This window comes from Haemaphysalis longicornis, unplaced genomic scaffold, assembly GCF_048455015.1.
Source record: "Haemaphysalis longicornis isolate Haplotype H1 unplaced genomic scaffold, Haemaphysalis longicornis Haplotype H1 scaffold_1, whole genome shotgun sequence".
NCBI classification, from domain to species: Eukaryota; Metazoa; Arthropoda; class Arachnida; order Ixodida; family Ixodidae; genus Haemaphysalis; species Haemaphysalis longicornis.
Window position 1 is genome coordinate 432,541,867 of NW_027526203.1, and position 25,653 is coordinate 432,567,519.

General features: G+C 47.6%; 1 protein-coding gene across 1 annotated transcript in view; it reads left to right on the forward strand.

Annotated features, from left to right (window-relative positions):
* LOC144162046 (uncharacterized) overlaps window positions 1-25,653 on the forward strand; it is an 82,627-nt gene that overhangs the window by 52,470 nt on the left and 4,504 nt on the right. The window contains 4 exon segments of the mRNA XM_077692566.1: window positions 10,408-10,604; window positions 10,606-10,977; window positions 13,389-13,527; window positions 22,559-22,877. Coding sequence (XP_077548692.1) covers window positions 10,408-10,604; window positions 10,606-10,977; window positions 13,389-13,527; window positions 22,559-22,877 — 1,027 coding nt within the window.

Below are 25,653 nucleotides of genomic sequence, written 5' to 3' on the forward strand. Positions count from 1 at the left end.
AAATAAATAAATAAATAAATAAATAAATAAATAAATAAATAAGCCTCTGAATGCATTAAAGTAAACAAGTACGTAGCCTTTGGTGAATCACTCTTTCGAAGAGATTACGAAGAATGTAAAAGCATAGAGGAATACAGGTATTTTGTGTAGCTATTATATGAACATACTGTAGGCGTTGCAGGGAAACCCTTTACCACGCACTATACGGATAGTGAAAACCTATGCGAATTCGCTTCAGTCTAAAGAACGAGCCTTTGGAACATCGCTGTTTTTTGCTCCAGGATTAAGGGTGTAGCTATCGCTGAAAAATTTTAGATTATTGGCTATGAAATGGGTTGATTCAAAATTGTCCTTTCTTCACAATGCACGGTAACTTATTAAAGAGACGAGCCGAAAGCGACTGCCAGTTGTCTAAATGCATGCCAGAAAGTGCGGACACACGACTCTCGCAAATTAGCTGAAGAAAACCCTAGTCGGTTGCACCACTTGTTCCCCTGCCCCCTATAGGCTCCGTTCTTGTGTTGCGCACCATGAAACTGGCTGGAGACCACTTGAGCAGACTTCAAAATCGGCTGAACTGAATGTCAAAAGCTCAAAAATAGGCTCCAAAGATAGGCGGCAGGGGAGAGATAGGCTTATTCTTGGATGAAACCAGAGCGAACCTGAACAAGGACAAAGATAGTAGAACGCAAGGACAGGGCTGGTGTAAAAACTGAAGTTTAATATCAAGAAGGGTGAATACAAACACTTAACACAAAACTATAAAAAAACACTGCCCATGAGCAAAACAAGTTTTAAAAAGCCACTGATATAAGGCAACTAGCTAGAAACCGGCTACAATCAAGGCCCACGCACATATGCAACCTCTTTTGGATGAAGACAGAAGCGTGCTTGACTGACACACTTTTCTTCTCTTTCTGTGCTATGAAACGCTTTCATAATTTCTCATGGTGTTTATTCACGGTACCTAAATAAAGTGTCAGTAGCAGAAAAAGTAGGTTTACATCTGCGGCACTTAGCACAATGTGAAGAACGGTGGGATGAGGGGGGGGCCCTTTAATGACAATTCATGCTCTCTCAAACGCACGTTGATACAAATTGTTTTTCACTTCCTTTATTTTCGTTTAAGTTCGCACTGGTTTCATCCAAGACAATGTTCTTCCAACTAGCTTAGCTTACAATCTTCCGCCGAGAGGTAGGCGCAGGGGGAACGGAGGCGTGCGGGGGACCCGTGTAGGCACCTGGCGGAGCACCCGGCATGGAGCAGCGCCCCGATGGCGGGGAGAGATAGGCGACCGGGGAGAGATAGGCGAGGAAGGAACGCAGACGTGCGCGAAATCAGTGTAGCCACCTGGCGGAGGAAGGCGAGGAGGCCGCCGCCGCCGCGATAAGCGCGCGCCACAAAGGAAGGCCAGGAGCCCACGTCGGCAAGAGCCGTGTGCGATGGAGGAAGACCAACATCCAGCTGTGGTCCCTCCTACAGCGGCGAAACTTAAAAAACGCCGTGAGGCGAAAAAAGATGATGAATAGGTAGTGTATCCATTGCAAACATGTCTGTATATCATTGCGGAACCGCACCTCGACCACACCTCCAAAATGGGCCTAGCCTGGGCAGTGAAGCTTTCGCTGTTAACGAGGTTTAACCAAAGCTAAAGCACAGCAATTTTTTTTTTGCTCCCTCACGTTGCGCTGTCTTCCTCAACGGAGTTTTGCACCAAGGCCGGCGGACGAAGCTGTGTGTGTGTTGTGCGCGAGTTCCCTTCACGATGAAATTCGACGGCGGGGTCTTGCTGGAGGACTGTCCTTACTATGTTGGAGTTATCAATAGTCACGATTTAACCAAAGAGTCGCATACTAATACACGCTAGATGGAACACTGGCGCTATAGTGTCTATTCGAGCCGCCGAATGGAGGCTTCAAATCCCAGGAGGTGGCTATGCCAGGAGTATGCATGCTTTTCAAACTTGTCTAGACCCAGCCGTTATCTTGACTAGACTCAAAGTACTTTTTTTGAAATACAAGAACCTTAACTAATGTTGGTTAGGCTATAAATTATTAATCGTGTTAACACATTGTACTTCCTGTTTATTTCATATTGCGGTTGAGAATTCTTGTGCTATCTGCCGGGAAGATATTTGTAAAGTGTATACACGGCTGAGCTTAGCGGAGCCCACGATTAGGCCGATTAGGCGGCGAAGCATTTGATTTTTTTGTGTGCGAGTTGGCGATGGCGTGCAGCTGAAGCAGGGCGGCTGTACTGCATTCCACAAATTTGCATGGTGACAGAGATTGTGCGTGCGGCTTGTTCACGCCAGTAATTACTGACAGCCTATTACCGGCGGAAAACGGCAGCCTAACAGATGAAGGTTGCATTGGCGGAATCTTTTTGTGCATGCGACTTACCCTCGCTACTTTCGCCGCTTTCTACCGTGGTTAGTGCTGACCACGATAAACTTGGTGACCCAGCCGCTTGAGAAAGCTCCAGCGATATTGTTACGTGAAGAAAAATTAGACTTCTGCACAGATATACTTACTGCTGGTAACGGTTTTTTATTTGGATTAGCCGCTCCCACGTTCGTGTTGTTCTCACAAGCGTCGTAATGAACGGGTCTATAGGATGAAACAGGGTGCTCGTACCGTCTACCTTGTGCGGAATCTCGAGTTCACGTCCGTTTTCAGGAATGCCGTAGAACATGACTAGTTCTATTGTAGTGTCTACACGGTGATGCTACTGCTTTCTGCATCCACTTCATTCCAGCCGAGCAGTGTTTGATAATTGCAGCCACTGGACTCGGCTGCTAACAGCAATTCTGCCCCAGAACGAGCTCTCGACGCTTTCGACGCCGAAACCGAAACTGATGGCGCGGAAAAATCCGAAGCCAAGTGCACATAACAACCGCCAAGTTTCGAATTAAGCCAAGTTCGAAAATCACGAGTCTACGTCACACATGGAGGAAAGAACCTTTTCTTTCCTCCATGACATCACACAATCAGCTCCATGGTGGTTGAATGATTGCAGCGCCAGTGTCCCCTTTAGTTTGTAGTATGAAACTCTATGGATCGAACCTATGATCGCACCGGCTCTGCAGAGTGCGCGCGATTTTTTTAAAAAACCATCTCGGCTTGCTTCGGAGTGAAGTGACTTGTTCGTCCCGGCAAATCGCAAGAAGTGAGTGCTACCCTTATGACGAACAGGAACCAATCTATCGCCTGTTGATTTCGCGCGTCGGCCTCAAAGCGCATGCCTTGACGATGTGTTTGGTCGAAACCATTTCTTAATTGTCTTGAAGTTGAATAGGATGGGTGCGTCAAACCGAGACTTTTGATTCATGGCGTTGTGCGCTGCTATGCTTTCACTGCGGTGGGTACTTCGGTAAAATGACATTTGTGTCATGTTATGCACGTGTGTCATTTCATACTGACCGCCAAGACGTTGGTTGTGATTTGGGAGCTTGTAAAAACTCCAGGCACACTTCTGCCGGATGGGCTAAATGGGCAACTCGCTTGGCTAAACATTAAACAGATGGCGCAATAAGCGTTACTCTATTGCCTCCATGCTCTATTGCGACGGAAAAATTTAGCGTCGCACGCTGCTACAAGTTAAACTAACAGATGGCGCCACGTTATTAAGCCGAGTGCATCGAAGGGCCTAAAACCCGACAATCCTTAACGAGAATGCATATCAAAGGAGCGCCCCTGTCGTCGTTCTCGCTGCGGTTACGCTGTCCGCTAGACGTTTTGTGTGAAGTAAAAGGTCACGCGGCAAATTCACATTGTTTAACCGTTTAACCACCATCTCACGTCCCTTAAGGCACCAAGACTGACGCACAGAGAGTTGCAGGTAGCGGAATTGTAGGCGAGCAAGTTGTTTTGTCATATGCGTCGAGTGCGCGACCAGAGGCTCCTGTGGCCGCGATGGTTCCCTCGTTAGGTCTTAATTTTCCTGCTAGACCTCGGCGCTGTCTCACTCGCTTTCGGCAACCGTTTACGTCACGCGAAACGTAAGGAAATGGCGCGAGGAACGAAATGCGTTTTTCAATTGGTACTTTCTCTGCAATTAAAGCTTCTTTCGTCGCTGGATAAATGCTGAGATGGCTTTGGGGCAGTTGAATTTTCGTCTGAGCCGAACTCGCTAAGGAGTTCCATCCGTTCCTGACGTCGCTTAAAACTCGGCGTGGCAAGCTGTTGAAAAGGAAAATGGTAGGCTAAGAAGTGCGTGGGAAAGTGACGAGGAGGCAGGGAGCCAACAAGCAGGTGTGGGGAGTGCGCGACTCCAGAAAAAAAAAAAAAAAAACAACGCTTCCCATGTACGGATCGAACACGGGTCCTTGGCTTGCTTTTCTTTGTTGCCCAACGCAGAACACTCGCTCACATTGAAAGGGGGGGGGGGGGATCAACCACGGTGTTTGATTGTCTCAAACACCACTGCCATACTTTCAACTGGCAGTTACTTGTGCACTTTGCACTTGTCCGCAAAAGTTCATGCATTTCTCACCCCAACTCACCATCGAAACCTTGCGTAATGAACACTTCGCGTGTTTTACATTCTCCACGAAATAAGAGCACACTGAACGCGCATGTACATCCGCATTCCTAACAGTCATGCGGCTGTTAGGAATCACACGGTATAGTTTCAGGCCCGATAGATAGGTGCCGAATAGCGTGGGATGTGAGAGGGAGTGAGTGAGTGAACAAACTTTATTTAGACGAGCTTCAGGTGCTGATGGTTGGGCGCCCGCCAGGTGGGGGGCCTCCCCTAGTCCGGGAAGCCCTGGTCCGCGCTGGACTGAGAGGTCGGAGCTGGCCGGCTGGCCTGCCCGCTGCTCGTACGTTGGGTGAGGATTTGGGGCAAGGGATTGGGTTTTCTGACACTCCCATACCATGTGGTACGGGTTACCGGGTTGGGGACAGAAATTACACGTAGCGTAGTAGAGGGTGGGGTACATGGCATGGAGGATTGTGGGGTGCGGACAGGAGTTTGTCGGAAGTCGGCGAAAGGCAGTCGACTCTGCTCTGGATAAATGGGGATGTGGTGGCGGGAAGCGTCGTCGTTCGTGGCGGAGATGGGCGAGGATGTCCGCGTATGAATTAAGAGTAGCGGGCTTGGGAGAGCGAAGGGGCTGCGTGACTTCGCCTTCTTGAGAAACGGCCCGGTGGGTATGAATGCCGGCAGCGGCGTGTGCCGCCGCATTTCCCTCGAAGGACTCGTGTCCGGGGGTCCAGATGATGTGCATTTCCGGGAGCTGGCGCACACTTCGCAGAATTTTTAAGGCCGCGGGTGTTATGCGACCTAGCAGGAAGTTGCGGCAGGGGCCTTGTGAGTCTGTCATTATAGTGAGCTATAGTCGCTACCAGTGCTGGCGGCTAGAACGACGGCAAGTTCTGCTTCCTCGATGGATGTCGTAGGAACTGTAGCGGCCGTCAGTTCTGCACCGTTGGCGTCGGTGACACTCGCGGCATGGGCGGGTGGATGGTATTTTTAAGAGTTCGTTGGAGGACGTCCCCGAAAAACATGGCATCCCAACGATCCAGGCAAACGTGTTCTACACTTTCTAGTTTTTTGCAGAAGAGCTATCGGCACCCCATGGCAGATAAATATATTTGTTTCGCATCCCCGTTTTAACCTGTAGAATTTCTGTGAGCTGCTTGTACAAGAAAGTCTTTACCTCTCCTGGTGCTGGCATTTTTTTACGACTTGCAAAACATCCTGACCTAGGCCAGTACGAAATCGAGTCCTATACAAAGGCTCGGTAAAATAGGATTCAGTTAAATCTCTGGACGATTTCTTGGAGGTAACTGAAAACAAAAAAACAAGAGAAAAACGAGCAGTCAAGAACCGGTATGCAATACCAACATCACGCAAAAGACAACTGATATTCATACGTGATCCTTGAAGTGGGGACGCAACAAAATCAGGTGAAGCATTGGGCAGCTTAATCAGTAAGGACGCGCGTACAGAAGGGTGAGACTGGTATTTTAAAGAGGAAAAACTAGAAAAGAAAAAGGATAAAAAAGAAAAGAAAACAAGAGAAATATTAAAAAAAAATGACGAACTCGAGCCTCTCGCGTTATGAAACCGGCGCCTATTCGATTGCGCTATCATCGCATTCGGGGCGCTCAGCATTTCCTTTGGGTTCGTAGCGTGGGCGGCACAGATGTTCGTGAGGGGACGCGCTCGTCGGGGATTGGCTGCGCCCAGTGATGACGTAAGCTCTGACATGCAAGTGTTCTATTCAAAGATAGACGGCCTGCGCTTGGCGGAATTCAGTGTCCGATCTACCGATAAGATGGGCAGACCAAAGCCAAGTTAAAGCTAGTGAAGACTAGCAGCTCCGCTGTTGCCTCAGTGTTCGCATCTCAATTGCGAAGATGGGCGAATTTTTTAAACGCGGAGCGTTTCTTAGTCGCACGATGTCCCTCGACCGTCGGCGGCGGCGTCCACACGCTCACTGCGCATGCGCGTCGCGGCGAGGCGCAGGTGCGCGTCTCTCCCCCGTACCCTCCTCGCTCTCAACAACAGGTGCAGCGTTGTTGTCCGTCCGCACCCCTCCCCCTACACTATAAAAAAAATAATAGTTATCGGCGCCTGGTTTCGATCCCACGACCCTGTGGGCGGAACGCGAGGTACATGGTGCTCTACCCACTGCGCCACAAAACCGACACAGAATCAAAGGCTACGAACGCGCCTTATATCCTTGACTCATTCAAACTACGTGAAGAAGCTGCTGATACAACGCATTCACTACCACCAACTCCCCAAACACTAAACGTTAACGCAATAATAATTAATAGTAATAAGCAATAATAGTTAACACATTCACTACCACCCCACCACCACCCCCCAAACACTAACGTTAACGCAATACACCCACCCCCTACGCGACGCATTTACTCGAGTCCCCCCTCGTGGGGAGATGGGCCCAATTTTTTTCTCTCTTATGGATACGTTTTTATGTGATAAAAAAACTGGCCGCGTATCTGCTCGTTTCGTTGCAAATGCCGTCAAAAGACGATAGTCTTTATCGGCTTTTGCGAAGTAAATGACTCCCTTCGCTTTGCCGCTCACCTCTCATGTTGTTCCTCCTGCGTCGCGCTCCTCCCAAGGTAAAGACGCTAAAGGTTTGCTTAAATCATTTTAAATTTCCCGCGTTCCACTGCACCAAACCGGGTGTCTCGATGCGAACGCTGCCGTACGGCGAAGACGCGCGTTAATCGAGGCGCCCTACTTAAACGTTTATTCGCCCCGAGCGCGAACACAGTCGGCCCCTGGCGGCGGCGGGACGAACCGCACCTAGTGTGGATGGCGCTCTCGCGTCGTCTGCTTTTTCACGTTGCGTGCGGCGCAAGACGCGTGCTACACACGACAAAACAACCAATATGTGTGCTCGTTTGGCAGTAAGCAATGACATAGTAATAATCAGCGGCCGTTGCGGGTTAATGCGCTGGTGTAATTCCACGAAACATATTCGCTGTGGTCACCGCTTGAGTGTGAAACGTGTTATAAACATTGCTTCCACACATTGCACTTTTCGTATTGTTGAGTGCAGTCGTCTGCCGTTTCGGGAACGTCGAAGGGTGCTTTTTGAAGCTGGCGTGGCGATTATTTAAAGGATAAAAGTTTAGTACGCGAAACGGGTAAGAAGTGACAAGACCTGTGCATACGCGTGCAAATTCCACACCCTTGTAAAATTGCGCTGTGTCCTTACAGAAAGAAGAAACAAACAAAAACGTTTACACTGCACACGACCCGTGCGCTAACGCCCATACATTACCGGACACGTATTTTACACCCGATAGCGTCTGTGGGATCGTGTCCTTCCCGTACCTTTTCTAAAATAAATACCATTTTTGGACAGTCGTTGGTTATACTCAGGAGGAGGAATAAACATTTATTCAACTGTATCGAGTTGCTAATTTTACGTATTATTTAAAATACGTTTCTATGGATGCCCAATAGTATTTAGGGGGAATGTTTCGGTAAAATTAAGCAGTTGTGAGTTTGCGTCAGTCATGTGGCATTTTGTGTGTCATTTTCATATATATAATTTTCAAATCCGACATGAATCACCTTTTCCAGAAACGTGTCTCACTCAGCATAACCAAATGCCTAATTTGGTCACGTCTTAACCTCTTAAGGTGGACCTAAGTTTAAAGAAAGAGGAAACGCGTAATATATAATGCACGTTGTTGCCCACATGTGTGTGGGGTGTGTGCCATGACTCGCTGGTTTTTTTTTTTTTTTTTAATTTCTTCCCGCAATGCTTGCTTTCAATACAATTTTGAAAAAGGCGTCCCACAATTCCTGGACATTCTCGGACCAAAGGGGGGTTAATCATTTTGGAAAATACGTGTACTGCTTTTTCACCGCTACAGAACACGACGCCTAGTGTAGTTTCGATTGTAAATAATACTGATAACCATAGTTTGGCTTTTCGCGCGCGTTATTCTCTTCTCGCTTCTCGTGCAACGTTGGCAGGACCCCCCCCCCCCCCTCCCCCTTCCCGAAAAAAAAATGAAATCGCAGAATTTCATTTTTTAACCAATCCTCAAGAATTAAATGCCAAGACAAAGGCGATATTAAGTTTACAAAACAAAGTAGTTACCGGGAACCCGTTACGCTGATTTGAAACAAGAAATAAAAAGGAAATGTTTTACTACATCTGCAACAGCGCAACTTCATTCGTCTTTAGGGTTCGTAAGCGACCTTATACGCAAGAATGCAAACACATCTCGCTGTTGCAGGCACCTGTTAGATTTTAAAAGGAACGCAAATCGTCAACAGAGCAGCCGTCACAGAAAATGTGTGCTCACTGTGAGGTCCCAGAAGCTTGGTTTGCACACTGTAAGCCTGCTTGTCACTTTGCGAAAACCTAGCTAAACATGAGATGTTGATTGTACTGCGTGCGTTGACAATTCAATTCGCAAGTTCACTTGTGACGAAAGCCGTAAATAAGTGATCCGACACCGTTATTCATAAAACCTTCCTTCAGAGTCGCTAAAATTTCATTTAAAATACCCGTTAGAGCGGTTACATTTATATCTCTGCGCTGATCAAAATTCAGTAATTTTATGTTGCCTTTTGAACACACAAAAAATATCGTAAGCTCTTAGAATGAATTCCGGGGCAGTTAAGTAGTGTTACCATTTCAGAGCATCCCACAAATGCAAGAATGCGTCATGCTACCAGTGAAAGCGATTGAGATTGCCGTTGGAAACTGAATTGCAGAGATCGAGGCTTCCTGATTTGTTTCTATTTATGCTTTTATTGAAGGCTCAAAGCCATAGTCTGGAAAGATCGAGCTTGCTACGAGCCACAGCGTACAAGTTCATTGTCACAATTACGGCCATTCTGAGATTCCCGATGAGTCGTCGCGTTTTTTGGCGTAATAATGAAAACTGACTGCCGCTTCCATGCTATACATTGAACGTTGAGTAACCGAACTACAGCATACCACTCTTGTTTGCACCTGTCGTGCGCACATACGGCGAGAAAAAGGCACGAAGCGCGCCCACAGTGTGCATTCTTACGGGCCGCTCAGCGGAGCATCCACACTAGCAGCGCGACGCTGTCGCCACCTACATGTCGAGCTCGCGGCGAATAGAACCGCGTTTCCCTACTCCACGTGCGTTGCAAGCAGAACGTGGAACCTATCTAGTGGAACCTTGCGTAACTGTTGTCGGTTGATTTCCTAAAATGGCGCCAGAAGCTACTGGGCGACAGCAGGCGACGGCGGAGTGAATTCTTTTTCTGCAGTTGATGAAGTATTTAATTTCCGAAAAGTCAAGCATGTTTGATTTTTTTATAAAGGAACACTGCAAATATCACTTCTGTATTGATTTGTTGTCTCATATTTGCGTAATGTCTTGTTCTTCTTCAACAATGTTGACAGGTATGAACATTACACCGGACATAGACGGGTAGATTAAGCTGTGACTATATAAGACTATTGCGCAGGCGTGTTGTTTTGCTTTGGCCGGGTGGCTGAATCGAGTCACAGACAGACAGACGGAAAGACAGACAGACAGACATACAGACAGACCAAAATTTCTGGGTTTAAGTAGCCCAAGAAAGACTATCGTCTTTAAAAGCTGTACAACGTGTCTGCCTCACTAAACGAGCGTTGTTATTTTCGTTTCTGTACTTAATTTGCCTCTAGTGTGACAGGGGTTTGCTTGTGCTGAATAATATAGACATTCAAGAGCCGTGGCAGCAGTATAGTACTTTGGAACAACAGTATTGCCGATATATTATTTGTGTTCGAGCGTTCCTTCGATCATTTTGTGGCCGGGTGGGTGAAAAGAGAGACCGACAGACAAATATTAATTTCCTGTTTAAGTAGCCCATGAAAGACAATTGCCTTTAATACTTCTCGTTGTGTTACCTTCCCCGTCGACCCACCCTTCTAGAGAACCCTCTAATGTGCGACTGTAGACTGGCTTGGCTTATCCGGCCGCACGGAGAAGGGCAAATAAACAATTCCCCGACGTGCGAGGGTCCTCCTTGGCTGCGAGGAAAAAGGCTGCACGACTTGACCGCGATCGACTTGGTCCGGTGGGAAAGCGACTGCGAGCCAGGCTGCGAGTGCACGTGCCACGAAGACTCCTTTTGACGAACGTGCCATCAGCGTCAACTGTTCCTCGGCAGCACTCAACCGCGCTCCTCAGGTCTTCCCGAAAGGCACCACTCGCTTGGACCTCACCGGCAACGGGCTGCTACAGCTGGACGATGGCATCGCCAATGGCGCGCCTCATCTCACAGTACTCTCGCTCAAGGACAACCTCTTGTCCACCCTTAACGAGAGTTCGATTCCGGAGGCAGTGCAGTCCCTCGATCTTAGAAACAACAGGCTAGAGAGGTTTCCACACGCCCTGGTGTTAGTGCGCAACCTGACATCTATGTGGATGTCCGGCAACCCTTTCATTTGTGACTGCGTCGACTACCCCTTCCGGCAGTGGATCGAAGCACACGGCGAAACAGTAAGTGGACTGAGTACATACTCATAGATTTACATTTGCATGCTGCGTAATGTACACCAGCACAATTTACATTTGCATGCTGCATACAAGGGTCTGCCATTCTAAATCAGTATTTGAAGTGCATTACATGTGTTGGAAGACCCGTGTGTCGATTTTTTTTTTTGAGTCAGTGCACTAGTGTCACTTTCTCTGACATCGCTTTTGTCACTTGATCACGTGATTACATGGAAGGGTGTGAATACCACTTGGCAATAACTTCGTGTTTCATTACGCGTGAAACTAATTAATCTCAGTTGGGAGCAAGAATTACAGTACGTTAATCGGACGTTCAATTCAAAATTACGCAAGAGCATATGAAAAGCGACGAGCCTATAGCTGCGAGACAACCAACGTGGCATGCCTTTGCGATCTTAAGAGGGCGGGGGTTGCTGCGCCAGGAAGGGGATTGCTGCCCTTCTTGTGTCGTGTTGTTTGCGCTGTGACTAGACATAACGTACCAACTCGCCCAATCGTCTGTTTCAGCTATATCCAAATGGACTACGAAGAATTCACGAGCGCACATATTAATGACCTTGACCACCATATTCAGCGTCCTCTTCTATTAGGCCTTCCAGGGTTTGATGCAACCGTTTTTTGTCGTCTCTCGCTGGAAATCGCATTCAGAAGTGCTCACTGCTATTTGATCGGAATGGCAGCCAGTAAGGCTTGTGAATACTGGGATACCCCGGAGACCATACAGAAAGTTCCATGCTCGTGCCCACGTTTTTCTGCCGAAAGGCACGTCTCCTCAACTATATACGGAAGCTGGACCTAAGGCGGTCGTTCTCTGGGGAGAAAATCCTGGGCCACTGACCTTCGTCTTCTACGCACAACACGACAAAAGCGCTCATGTGCTTCCTAGAAACTGTAGCACAAAAGACTGTAGCACAAAACACTGTACAATCTAGGACACTCACTGAACTGTAACGTCTATAGTGTTCTAACGCTAGGCATACCTCATTACGCTCTATACTTAATTTACCCTTTCTTGTAAGGCAGAGCACTTTAGGGCCGCGCCTTGTCATCGTAGCTCGCTCGCTAGACACAAGCAGAGCCGGCGTTCCGTCGTAGCCGCAGTCGTCGCGGCGTAAACCAGAAGCTGCGAAAGCTAAGCGGTTTATATAGTCATAAGCGTTCGAAACTTGTGAACCGCTGGCGCTTGTCATACATCTTCCCGTTTTTTAGCGCAAAGAAAACTGTAGGCAAATTTAAGGCGAAATATACGTAATTAACCGCGAGCGGCCGCGTTCATTTTGTTAGGAACTCTCGTTTGGCTGGTTTTTACGATAATAAGCGAAAAAAAGTGTCAGTGCTACGTCTGCACGTGCGGGAGGAAAAGCAAGCACAAAAAATTGGCCGCGTATTTGCTCCTTTCGTTGCAAATGTCGTTAAAAGACGATAGTCTTTATCGACTTTTGCCAAGTAATTGCCTCCCTTCGCTTTCTTGTTCACCTCTCATGTTGTTCCTATTGCGTCGCGCTCCTCCCAAGGTAAAGACGCCAAAGGTTTGCTTAAATCATTTTAAATTTCCCGCGTTCCACTGCTCCAAACCGGGTGTCTCGATGCCAACGCTGCCGTACGGCGAAGACGCGTGTGAATCGAGGCGCCCTACTTCAACGTTTATAGAACCGCGTTTCCCTAGTCCACGTGCGTTCTAAGCAGAACGTGGAACCTATCTAGTGGAACCTTTCGTATCTCTGGCGGCATTTCTTCAAATGCCGCCAGAAGATATATGGCGCGGGCGACAGCAGGCGACGGCGGAGTGATATTTTTTTTTCTTCAGTTCATGAAGTATTTAATCTCGCCAAAATCAAACATGTACGATTTTTTATAAAGGAACGCTGCAAATATCACTTCTGTATTAATTTGTTGTATTATATATGCGTAATGTCTTGTTGTTCTTCAACAATACTGACAAGTATGAACATTACAGCGGACTTAGACGGGCACATTTAGCTGTGACTATATAAGACTCTTGCGCAGGCATTGTTTTACTTTGGCCGGGTGGCTGAATCGAGTCACAGACAGACAGACAGACATACAGACATACAGACACACCAAAATTTCTGGGTTTAAGTTGCCCAAGAAAGGCTATCGTCTTTAAAAGAACAGAACTCCTGCTGGCGCAGTTTCAGTGACGGTTTCAGGCAGGAGGCGCGCGAGCGCTGCGAGGCGGGAAATTTGAATGGCATTGGGTGGTAGCAGTGAGCGGATAGCGGCGCTACAGCCCATTATGGCGAATCAGTGCTCTGCACTTCCGACAGCTTTCACATTGAGTGGAACGGCTTTAATTTTGTATAGTTGCCTTGTTCTGCTGCTGTCACACTTTTACATCTCAATTCTGTTGGCGGTGTATTGTTTCTTCCTGACAGGTTCGGGACGTTCACGACGTTATATGCGCGGAGGGCTCCAATTCACTGGTGTCCTTGAAGACATTTGTGAATTTAGGACAACAAGAGCTTTGCCCATCAACTGTATCAAATACCATCGCCTATCTGGTGCCTGCACTAGGTGCGTATGAACCACCAAGTTTGTTCACAAAGTTACAGTAAAATATCATTCGAGGCCTATGGAATAAGATGTCATTAGGACAGCGTCGGCAAACCAAGCACGGCTCACTGGCATCCCTACTGCAATACAAATCATGTCTAACAACAATTCGTTCAAATCAAAATAGCATTTACGCACCGAAGCCTTATATGTTGATGGTCACTGGCTTTAGACTAATTTAGCATCGTTAGGGACCTCCAACATGCTCTGAAATCTTAACACAAGAGAGTTTTTTTGTTTGGCCTTCGGCATAAAAATAGCTGTCTCCACTTGGAGTTGAACCCTGGCTTTGTAGCGATACTCTTTAGTGTGGTAGTAGCGATGTGACGCCGTTACGTTTTTGAGTAGTATGACGTGTCCACGTAAGGAGTTTTCAGTGCATCAACCGGCTCGTTTGAGCCGCTGCAGTGTTCCAACCTTGATGCCTACTTTCCGCAAGACAAATTTATTGTCATACGCGGTCCTTTTGTATTATTCTTAAATTACAGCGCCATGTTTTGACAGTTTTCGGTATTTCTGTTTCTCGATATCATCCTTAATACCTATGTGAATTTCGACACACCGGGGTTCATTATAGGCATTTTGACCCTCCGTAATTTTGCACAGCTGCCTTCAGTGTTGTACTTCATTTATTGCTCCCCGGAGTGTTTTCTTTTAGTGGTAGAAATCTTTCGCAATGTTTTTTTTTGCCTTCGCAGATGTCATCATTTAAAATCTAATGCCTGTTGCAACACCCAAGTGTTCTAGATTGCCCCGAAGGGTCGGTTACATCCTCTACTTTTACTTATTTTGTAGTAATCAATGTTAGGGCAAAATGGGACGTTCACTTCAGAGTTCCGTACATCTCCACATCGACTTCTCAGCTCGAAGCTCTCCGTGACACGATTCACTAACAAAACCGCGATTTACTTCACAAATTGGCGGCATTTTGTATTTCTAAGGCTGCTCCACAGTGCCTTCACTCCACCCGGGCCACGTGATGTTTATGAACATTCGGGGTGAAGGTCAGGAAGCTTTTACATTAGTGAATTATTTGTTGTCGCAATGTGGTGTTTCATTTGCACCTCAACCATTGTGGCACCATCGGTAACAACTGTGCGGATCAAACTGCTCGATCTGCCCATATCGTGGGAACAAATAGTCTACTGTGTAGAACTTTTCACACTTCCGCCTCATTTTATCGGACCCCTAACTGCTGCATTTGCTTCCTCGTGGTCATACTTGTTTGAGGAAACCTTACTCAATCGCTCATGACTAGGAGTAGCCTTTACCTAATTCTATTCCTACCTCAACGAAATGGCTTGCAGTGCTTCCTGCAACGCATGTGATGCGACGAGACTATATTTTGCACCTCTTACGTGCCCAAACGTGTTACAGCAAAGCAGTGCGCGGTGTATTTTCTTAGACGAGACGGCCGCCTTAGCAGATCTTCTAGGTAACTTGGCCTTAGCCGTCACTTTTCAGGATGGCAACGAGAGCGCCTTGAGGTGTTCTTCAGGACACTTAATCGGATGCCGGTTCATTGGACGCTGTTTCGTAGAAGCCATTTTATCGAAAGCCGTTTTAGCGAAAATTGTCCTACCGGAATCCGTTTCATCGAAGTTGTTTAGTCGAACGCAGTTTAATCGAATATTTACACCGTCTTGCAAAAGACAGAGCAAAGTGGTGTTTGTGAATACAATTTATATTACGTGTCTGGTTGTTTGAATAGCAGCCCTTTAATCCTCCCCCAAACCCCCAAGCATTCATTCGCTCCTGCAATGCAGTTCAGGACGACTGTTCGTAGAAAACTTTAGCTGTACTCAGAACTTCAGGCGCCTACGCCAACGTTTCCGATAAGTTCACGAAAAGTTTTGTGTGAAGCGTTACGGGGTCTGCAGGTAATGCGTCGTATGTTCTTTTGACGTGGAAGAAAATGCATAGAATGTGAAATACTTTACGAAACACAATCATGCTCAAAACAGCACTATAGAGTTCAAGTGTTGGAAGCCAATACAATCAGACCGGTTGCAGCAACTAGTTCAGGTGAGATTTGTTATGCAGTACTAGCCGCATGCCTGGCGCATTCTGTTTTGTCAATGATCATTATTCCTTGAATGTTTCCTATTCGAGGCAACAAATATCGCAATCGCGGTTATCAGAAAGACAACAGTCTATAGCCTAACAATACACGTTATGCAAGATGAGAAGGCGAACAAGAACATCCCTTTACCTGCAGAGACGCCAGTTCTGTGTTCAATAATTGAAAATGGTCCCAGTATCACGCAAACCTTCATGTGCATATTCATGTGAAGCCGAAAGAGCATAGCTTATAGCCTCACGAATTCGCATCTCTGCGTGTTTTCATCAGCCTTGCATTTTTGCCCCAACTGTGGGAAATTTGGGAACATATATTTCATTTTTCAACAAAACATATTGGACATAATTGTGTGTAATGTTTGTGGATTCATTACTTCGCCTTGTGTGCAGGGCGCCGCGCGAGGTAATTACTAAGGTCTTGTATGCGAAATGTTTACACTTTGGTAGGTGGGAGGGGGATGAATGCAAAATAAGCATTTGCTTTCATTTCTCGATGTTTACTTGACCAAATATTTCACTACGTATAAAAAATACGGTCTTAAAGTAGTCACAAAATTACCGCAAAAATTCTTGTCCAAAAACTGGATGCACTGATGACAAGTGCTGACCGAATTTTCTGTGAACGGGAACCATCGTTGTACCATGCCCTTGCGTTATTTTATTTAGCTTATATAAGCTTTTTTCTTTAAATCATTTTCGGGCATATTCTTTCTTCCTTATACCTCGCCCTTGCGGACCTTTCAACATTCTTCGGTTAGTCATATCGATTTACGTCTCAGCCTTGCCTCTATTTTTACTTCCTTCCTACACCTCGTGGTGGCTCAGTGGCTAAGTTTTTGCGCCGTGAAGCACGAGGTCAGGAGTTGGATTCCAGCCTATAACGGCAGGTTTTCTGAGTTAGGGTACAGGTGAAAAAAGAAGCGCCCGTGTGTACGAAACTCCTTCGCACGTACAAGAACCCCATCTTACCGAAATGCCAAATGCTTAACACGTTTTCAAAGCGAAGTTTTATATGGCTAAGCGAAAAGAAAATCCGGTGGTCCTGTTGAGGCCTCCTGCGCTAGAGTTTGCCGAGGGAGCAGTAGCGCAATTCACATATCCTGGTGGCTCTAGGTGTCATTAGTATACGTCGAGTGCTCATCATCGCCGTCTTTGGTCGAATTCAAAGAACGGGAATATCGGCACCTTGCCCTAGATTATAAAAGAGAACCTTATCAAGAGCCAAGCTACGACTTGTGGGTTGCAGAGCGTCCGTGATAACGCCATCAGCACAAATAGGCAACAAAAGTCTTAGCTTTTTTGTCAAGCCACAAAGGCGATTAATTGGCGAATAAAGATCTTGAAAGAAGTCGGTCATGCCCCGCAAAAAAAAAAGAGAAAGGAGGAAGATACGCCACCTTGGCTTCCTTTTTTTCAAGCAAAGCTTAAAATAACTGACTTGAACGGGCGACGTGTGTATAAACGCCAGACAGTAAAGCCCGCCCTAAAGAGCTCTGATGATGATGAACTGAATTCACGTTTGCAGGTACATGGGTAGGCCACGGGTGAGTCGTTGGGCCGAAGAGTTTTATGCTAAACGCCAGAGAGTAAAGCCCGCCATAAGGAGCTGGGATAATGATGATGACCTGAATTTCCGTTCGCAGGTCTGGGTAGGCCACGGGTGATTCGTTCGACCCAAGAGCAGACAGTTATGCGGGCACGAGCTCGTGAGCGTAATCGTGAGCGTGATCGTGAGCGTAGGGCGGGCCACGAAGTTCGTACGGCGCAAGTGGAGGCCAACAAGTGACGACTGCCTGTTGCCGCTGTGCATTGTGTGTTTACCATCCAGCTTCACGACTATTGCCTTTTCGTTTAGGAAAAGGACGAATATTCTTTTTGTAGCGAAAGCTACACTACACTACCTCGGGCGCTCTTCGCTGTGAAAGCTACATAACACTACCACGGCCGCTTTTAGCGGGGTGACCAGGTTTTACCTTAAGAGCTAAAGGTCAAAACCCACGCTCTTCCGCAAGTCACCGGCACAGAGCAGCGACCCGATGGTGGGGAGAGATATACGGCAGGGAAGAGATAGGCCTATTCGTGGATGAAACCAGCGTGAACTTAAACATAGACAAAGGTAGTGGAACGCAAGAACAGCATCTGGTTTAATAACGAAAGTTTAATATCAAGAAGGGTAAATATAAACACTTAACACAAAAGAATAAAGAACACTGCGCATGGGCCAAACAAGTTTACAAAAGCCGCCGAGATAAGGCAAACTAGACTGACACCGGCTACAGTCAAGACCCACGCAGAAGATATGGAATCTTTTTGGGATGAGGACACCCGCGTGCTTGGCTGACACACTTGTGTACTTTTTCTGCTATGTGGAACGCTTCCATAATTTCGCGAGGCTCTTGTTCACGGTGCCTAAATAAGGTGTTAGTGGCAGGAAAATTAGGTTTACATCCGCGGCACTAAGTACAATGTGAAGAAAGATGGGATGATGGGGGCTCTTTCGTGACAGTTCATCCTCCCTCAAACGCATGTTGATACAACTTGTGTTTTATTGTGGCAGAGCGCCCGGCCCAAATTCATTGCACGGGGCGACGCGCCGACAGCGGGTCCGATTCACGCCCCGTCCAAACCAGACCAAACAGCCCGCGGCCAACGGGCTGAAACATGCACCCCCGCAGAGTCGCCTCTCCTTTTGCGTCGCGGCGGCTCGGCCGAATCATGCATCGGGTTAACGACCGGCAACCGACATGCCGCCACTTGCCTGGAGGCGGCGTCGCGGAGACGGCGTGGGCGTCGCCCTCCCTTTCCCCATCGCGGCGGCTCGGCTGACGCAACCGCTTCGCTTCCGTTCGTCGGATTTCAAACTTCGGCCAGCGAGAGTCCTGATTAGAGCGATTTAAACTTCTCGGGACTCCAACGGACTTCCGGGGGTATAAAAACCCGCCCGGAGGCACTTTACGCAGCATTCCTCGGAGGCATTCTTCGGCGGCACTTTTCGGAGGCACCGAGTCGAGAGTTGCTGTAACGTTTGCTTACCCTTGTAACGTTTGCTTACCCTTGTAATACTGTATGTAAATGTTAGTTCAACTTTTCCTCGGCTTCGAGAACTTCATCGCTCTGTTCTGATTCGCGTCGATAGCGGACGGAGTAAGGCAACGCCACTACACCAGTGACTTCGCTCGGATGGCCAGTCGCAACAGTGGTGGCTGCGGTGAGAGGGCCCAGTCCCAACAGCGGTGACAGCGTCGCGATGGCTGATTCCCAACATCGGTGACAAGCTGGGATGCGAGTCACAACATTCGTGACTGCAGCGGGATGCCCAGTCCCAACAGTTCCAATTCGTTTATCTCAAGTTTAAGTTCGCGCTGGTTTTATCCAAGAATATGCCTTTCCAACTAGCCTAGCTTGCAACCCTTCCGGCTTGAGATAGGCGAGGAGGGAACGGAGATGTGCGCGGGACCCGTGTTCGCACCTAGCGGAGCGCCCAGCACGGGGCAGCGGCCCGATGGCCGGGAGAGATAGACGGCAGGAGAGAGATATGCGCGGAGGTTACGGAAACCTGTACGGAACCTATGTTGCCACGTTGTGGAGGAAGGCAAGGAGGCCACGTGCGGCCAGAGCCATGTGCAATGGAAGGAGACGAACATCCAGCTTTGGTTGTTCGTACAGCGGTGAGGCCTCAAAAACGCCTCGAGGCGAAAAAAGATGATGAATAAGCAGTGTATTCATTGGGAACATGTCTGTATATCATTGCGAAACCACACCTCGACAATGGGAAAAAGCGAGCAACATCAAACTGGTCGCGTCGTCTTTATATATATATATATATATATATATATATATATATATATACAGAAAGATAGGTTGGCAGTCTACAACGCCAAAGGAGGCATAGGGGTATGGTTAGGCTCTTTTTTTTACTACAGGTGATGAATTACACATTTTTTTTTAAATATACGGACGAAAGAAAGAAAGAAAAACACGCGCCCAGAGTGGGGACCGAACCCACGCCTTTCGATTAGATCTCGAATGCCTTACCAATTCGGCTATCTGGGCGACTGTGTTCTCCTTCACTTTCTGGGCTATTTATATTTACTAGAAGTGTATCTGACGCTTGAGGGTGGTAGCCAGCGCCACTCAGACTACACGGGAAGAAGGGGACCTTCTTTTCAAACCCCGGGGCGTGGCTCGAGCGTCTACAGCCTGTCATGAGCGGGTAACTGGCGGGAAGCCCTCTTATGCTACCTAGGCATCAAGGCTGCCAGAACCGAGACCCTCGCTAGACTTTCCCTAGCCTCCGCTAGGGAAAGCCTAGCGGAGGCTAGGCTTTCTACCCCGCAATTACGCTACCCCGCAATTGGTTAACGCACCGCACGCGTTATGCGGAGATGTGGGTTCGACTCCCGCTCCCGGGAAAACGGCGGATTTTTTCTCGACCTATATTTTCGCCTATTTAGCACTGTATTAAAGAAACATGACAAACACACGTCATTCGGCACTATTAAATATCTCGGAAACAGCCGAATAGCACTGGCAATGACGACTGCAACCTTGATATGTGTCCTTACTGAGTCCCTCGTCCCGTATCTTTCTGTTCTGCTATATATATATATATATATATATATATATATATATATATATATATATATATATATATATATATATATATATATATATATATATATATATATAGCGAATCAATAGGAAATAAGGGGCTCGTTGAAATAAGACAGAAATAAGGGTTGGCAGTCAAGAAAACCTCGGAAAGCAAGGGGGAGGATGTGGTAGGTCATTGAAACAGATAAAGATATTGGAAAGAAAAAAAGAAAGTGGAGAAGAAATGCCCACCGGGTGGGATCCGAACCACGACCTCCAGAATACCGGTCTGGTGGGATGACCACTACGCTACCGGCGGGGCCATTTTCCCCTTCACTTTCTGGGATATTTATGTTAAGGTATTTTTGTTTCCTGCGCTTGGGGGTGGTGGCCAGCGCCACTCGGACTACTCGGGGTGAAGGGGACCTTCTTTTTAACCCCCGGGTCGTGACTCAAGTGTCTACGACATGTCGAGCGTGGTCGACCAGCGTTGAACCCTCTTAAACGAAGATTGCCAGAACGGACGCCCTCGCTATGCATGTAGCGAATCAGAATAGGAAATGACGGGCTCGTTGAAATAAGACAGAAATAAGGGTTTGCAGTTGCTAGAAAACCTCGGAAACCAAAGGGGAGGATGTGGTAGGTCATTGAAAAAATATAGAAAGTGGAGAAAAAAATGCCCGCCGGGTGGGATCCGAACCCACGACCTCCATACACACACATGCACACACACACACACACACACACACACACACACACACACACACACACACACACACACACACATTTTATATATATATATATATATATATATATATATATATATATATATATATATATATATATATATAGAAAATAAGGGTTGGCAGTCAAGAAAACCTCATAAAGCAAAGGGGAGGCTGTGGTGGGTCACAGAAACAGATGAAGAATTTTTTGAGTCAGAAAGAAAGTGGTGAAACCGTATACGGCAAACGAAGTTTCATAAAGCAATGCAGTACATACATATACACAGCAGTATTTGTCAAAGCCTTGGCATGTAAGGTAAGCATCAATAATTTTTCGAGTTCGCTGATATTCTGGGGAGGCTATAATTTCGCATCTATCCTCAAAACCGAAAAAAGATGGTGTTTTGTCTTATTTTCTTCGACTGCACAGTGATTTTTTCTGCTTAATTTTCTGCTTCAATATATGACGCGGGGGTGAGGGGGGTGGGTGCAAAAAACAAGCTTCAAGCGCGCCAACTCTGCCAGCGGAGCCGCGTTACCGCCGATTGCGCCAGCGCGCCGTTTTCACAGGTGTGTTGACAAGCAGACAGCAAAAGGGCTGCGCGGTTCACCTGGCGTCAATTTTTTGGAGCGTGAGACAATCGCGAAGAAGCGAGAGATAGCGACATGTGAGCTGTACTGGTAGGCCGTGCCTGCGCTGTGCGCGGTCTCGACAACAGGCGCCGCGCAACCAAACGCCGCAGCGATTAGTTTTGGCCACCGCTCCCGTGGTCCGTTTACTTCGGCTCACGGCTGTACGTCTAAGCTTATATTGGCGTCACAGTTTCTGTTAAGTGAATTTAGCAAAAACTAGTATTGTGAAAAAATTTCGCCATCTTCCCGTAGGGGAACCCTGAGTAGTATGCGAAGCAGCCATGGGGTCGACTCAAGTTCCAATTAGTTTTCAGTTCGATCGCGGCGTTGCGGAAGGAGAATTAGGGGAGCGGAGCGCGCGCGCGTGTCATTTATACCGCGGAGCTACACCGGCGCCCCCAGCGGAGTATGCAGCGGCTACCGTCGTGTCTCTCACCCTAAGCTGCTTCGCATTATCGCGCGCGGAGCCGCAGGTGTTGCCATTCGTTGCGCAAGCCCGGAGAGGAGAGGAGCTGCGGAGAGGAGAGGAGGAATGTTGGAGAGGAGAGGAGAGGAGTGTCGGAGGGGAGAGGAGGAATGCCTCGCATACTAATCAGATTTCCCCTACGGGAAGATGACGACGGTGGTTGAACGCGAAGCTATCTCGTGATGGATTATTTGGTTGGCCAATCCCTAGGGGCATCCTGCCACAATCATCATCAGCGGTGCCTGGCCAGGCATGCGCACTGGGTGTGCGGACGGCGGACAACGACGACAAGGGAGGGAGGGACACACCACCGACCATGAGATGTTCCGCATCTAAAAAATCGCGGTGAACAAAAGGTGGCATTCCACTGCGAAAATATAGGCCACCTTTCGGTAACATAAACTCCCCTTCTGAGCCGTCTCCGCGCGCGCGAGTAGTGACTGTGTGACGATTTACCGAGTTGTTCTTGTTCTCTGCCGGTGGCCGTGCCCAACAGTGACGGTTGCGATGTGCCTGGCGGTGTCGGCGGCCTACCTGCGCTACCGTCGTGAGCTGAAGGTGTGGCTGTACGCGCGGGGCTGCTCGCTGCAGTGCATCAAGGAGGACGAGCTGGACGAGGAGAAGCTGTTCGACGTGTTCCTCTCCTACAGCAGCAAGGACGCCGGTTGGGTGCACGCGCAGCTACTTCCCGGAGTCGAGGCGCTCGGCTTCTCCGTGTGCACCTACGAGCGGAACTTCAAGGGCGGCTTCCTGCTGCACGACATCATCCGGGACGCCGTGGCCTGCTCCAGGCGCACGCTGCTCCTACTGACGCAGTGAGTATCAACCCGCTCTCTTTCATTCGGCTTCGTCAGCTGGCCTCGTTGAGCCAGTGCACCGCTCGTCAATGACGCCCGCCGCAGCACCTACTTTTCGTTCTTTCATTTGCCGGTGGTGGTGCCAGCGAGTGTTAAGCGAAGTTCGCGTTCATCCGTGTACTGTGGAAAGCGCAGATTAGGTTTAAAAACACAGTCACCATCCGAGCGTTTGCGAGCTTGAAGAGCCAGTTCAACTCCATGTCATCTCTAATATTTCATGCATTCGAACCAGGGTGTCCAAAGGAAACAAATGCCGGCTCGGTAATGGTTCGTGTTTGGGTGGCTTTATTTTGTTCGAGTTCAGTTCTTGTTCAACTAAATCACGTACCCAACTATTTCACGAACCTGTTCACTGAGCTGAATTTTGGCGTTGTGTGAAAAATATTTGTAGTTCAAAACGATCATGAAGACGAAATACATGTTTCGTTCATTGAGGCACTGCTTTGCCCCGCTTAAAGTCGTCCTAATAGTCTAGTACCACTAATATTCCCACTAAATATTAAGGAAAACAGATGAAGTCGTAATTAATCACCAGCGACTTTCTCGCCAGGCCGATATATCGTCGCAAAATCTAGGTTATATGACTGGAGGCTGCCGATGAAAGCCACCACGAGCAAATATGACTGGGCGATGTAGTGGTGCCTCTTGTTCCCCGTAGTCGTGCCATTTGAATGATAACAAACAGTTTGCAAACTGGTAACACTGTTGTATTATTTCATCTATTTTGTCACGGGGGAGGTTGCTTAGCGTAAAGATATCAGTTTTTCGGTGAGTGTTTTCTATTTTTTAAAAGCAGGGGCCGACTTCTAAAAAAAAACAAAAAAAAAAAAAACGGGCGCCGTTTTGAAGCGACGCGGTAGCGCCATGCAAATGCACGTATTCTTGGTTTGGGGAGTCGCTTTGAAGGGCGGGGAAAAGGGAAAATCAGGCTGAGAATCCCGAGGAAGAGCCGGTGCACAAGCAGCAAGGCAATGCGGAAATTGATTTTTCCTTTTCCCTGCCCTTCAAAGGGACTCCCCAACCAAAGAATACGTGCATTTGCATGGCGCTACTGCGTCGCTTCAAAACGGCGCCCGTTCTTTTTTGGAGAATTCGGCCCCAACACACCGACTTTGGAACTAGCAGCAGTAGAAACACGGTCGCGATGATTGATTGATTGATTGATTGATCGATTGATTGATTGATTGATTGATTGATTGATTGATTGATTGATTGATTGTGAGGCTTATGCGCCGACGCTACGCGGCGATGAGGCGCCCCGTAATGGAGGGCTGAGGATTAATATTGACCACCTGGGGATCTTTAACGTGCGCCGAAATCTCGAACACAGGCTCGTTTTCGCTTTCCGCGTCCATCAAAAAAGTGACCCCCACAGCCCAAAATGGAACCCTTGTCCTTGGGCTCAGCAACACAACTCCTTAGCCAATGAGCCACCGCAGCGGGTCGAACGACGGTGATGAATTTCCCAACTAGAAAAGAAAAAAGTGCATCACCGAAAACAAAGCATTGCTCAAACAAACAAAACACGGAAAAATGGCAGAGAAAAAAAAAAAGGGAGCTTTGCGAAAACTGGCCAGCACCACCCTGACCTGCCTTCCGGCACGTGTGACCTGCTTTAGTGCTATGTTTTAAAGCAAAGTGTCAAGTGCCCCATTCTACGAAAAAGGGCCGTTCTTGTCGTAATTGTCGGAAACAGAAAATGGTCACCGCTGCAAAAGTATAAATAAAAAAAAACACACACTGCAGTTCAGCATGCGTCCCTCAAGTCAATAGACCGTCTGTGCTCTTCCAGCTTCTGCGAGACATCGTTAATTGGCGACACTATAGGCGCAGTGCGGTAACCGATTTCCGGAAAAGGCAATGAGAAAAAGTGCGAACGCCCTGGCACCTTCGCCAAATTTTAACCCCCTGGATGCAGGCATTAAGAACTTATTGCGATAACGTGAAGAACGTATTACAAACTTGTGAAGTTAAATAAGGCAGATACCATTCGATGGTACCTGTTCAACTACTGGGCCGCTGATGCACCTGTTTTGGTGCTTAGAGTGGCTGCTCTCGAAGTGAATTTTTTTTTTTAGCAGCGTAGCCTTCCCACAAGAAAACGACGATTGAGTCCCGGGAGTCAACGCTAAAGTCATCTCCGACGCGAACCGGCCCTCAAAATCACGCGCAAACCATCACCATGTCATCACTACGTTCGACGTCTCAGTAAAACACGGTCTTTTGTGCAATTTGACGACGCACTCACAGCGCAAAGAACGACGACAAAACAAGGCTTTCACCGCTGTCGGTGTCTCTATGTTTCATGTTTTTATTTGTACGAATCATCTACTGTTACAATACTGTGGAAGCTATGCTGCCCTCACGAGGCGGGCATTGGTGGCGCATGTTTTTTGTTGATACGTTTTGTCAGCGCCTGCCTAGGTACTCTCGGCTGTTGTCCGTGCAGGAAAAGTGGAGTGAGCAGACATTTTTCGTCGGAAAAGCCATGCTTGGCACACATAGGGCTGACGGAAGCGACAGATACCCGTTCTCATTCAGTGCAAGGGCATGTATAGATTTTATTATTACTATATTATTTACAGATTTATTAATTTGTTTGTTTATTGGTTCTTTTCTGAATGCAGAAAAGTTTGGCTGCCGAAGGATGGAGGGAAAGAAAAAAGCAGCGAGGCTGAGAAAGGCTTTCCCTCTAAGCGCAATTGCCACGCAGGTACATGTATACCGAATCAGA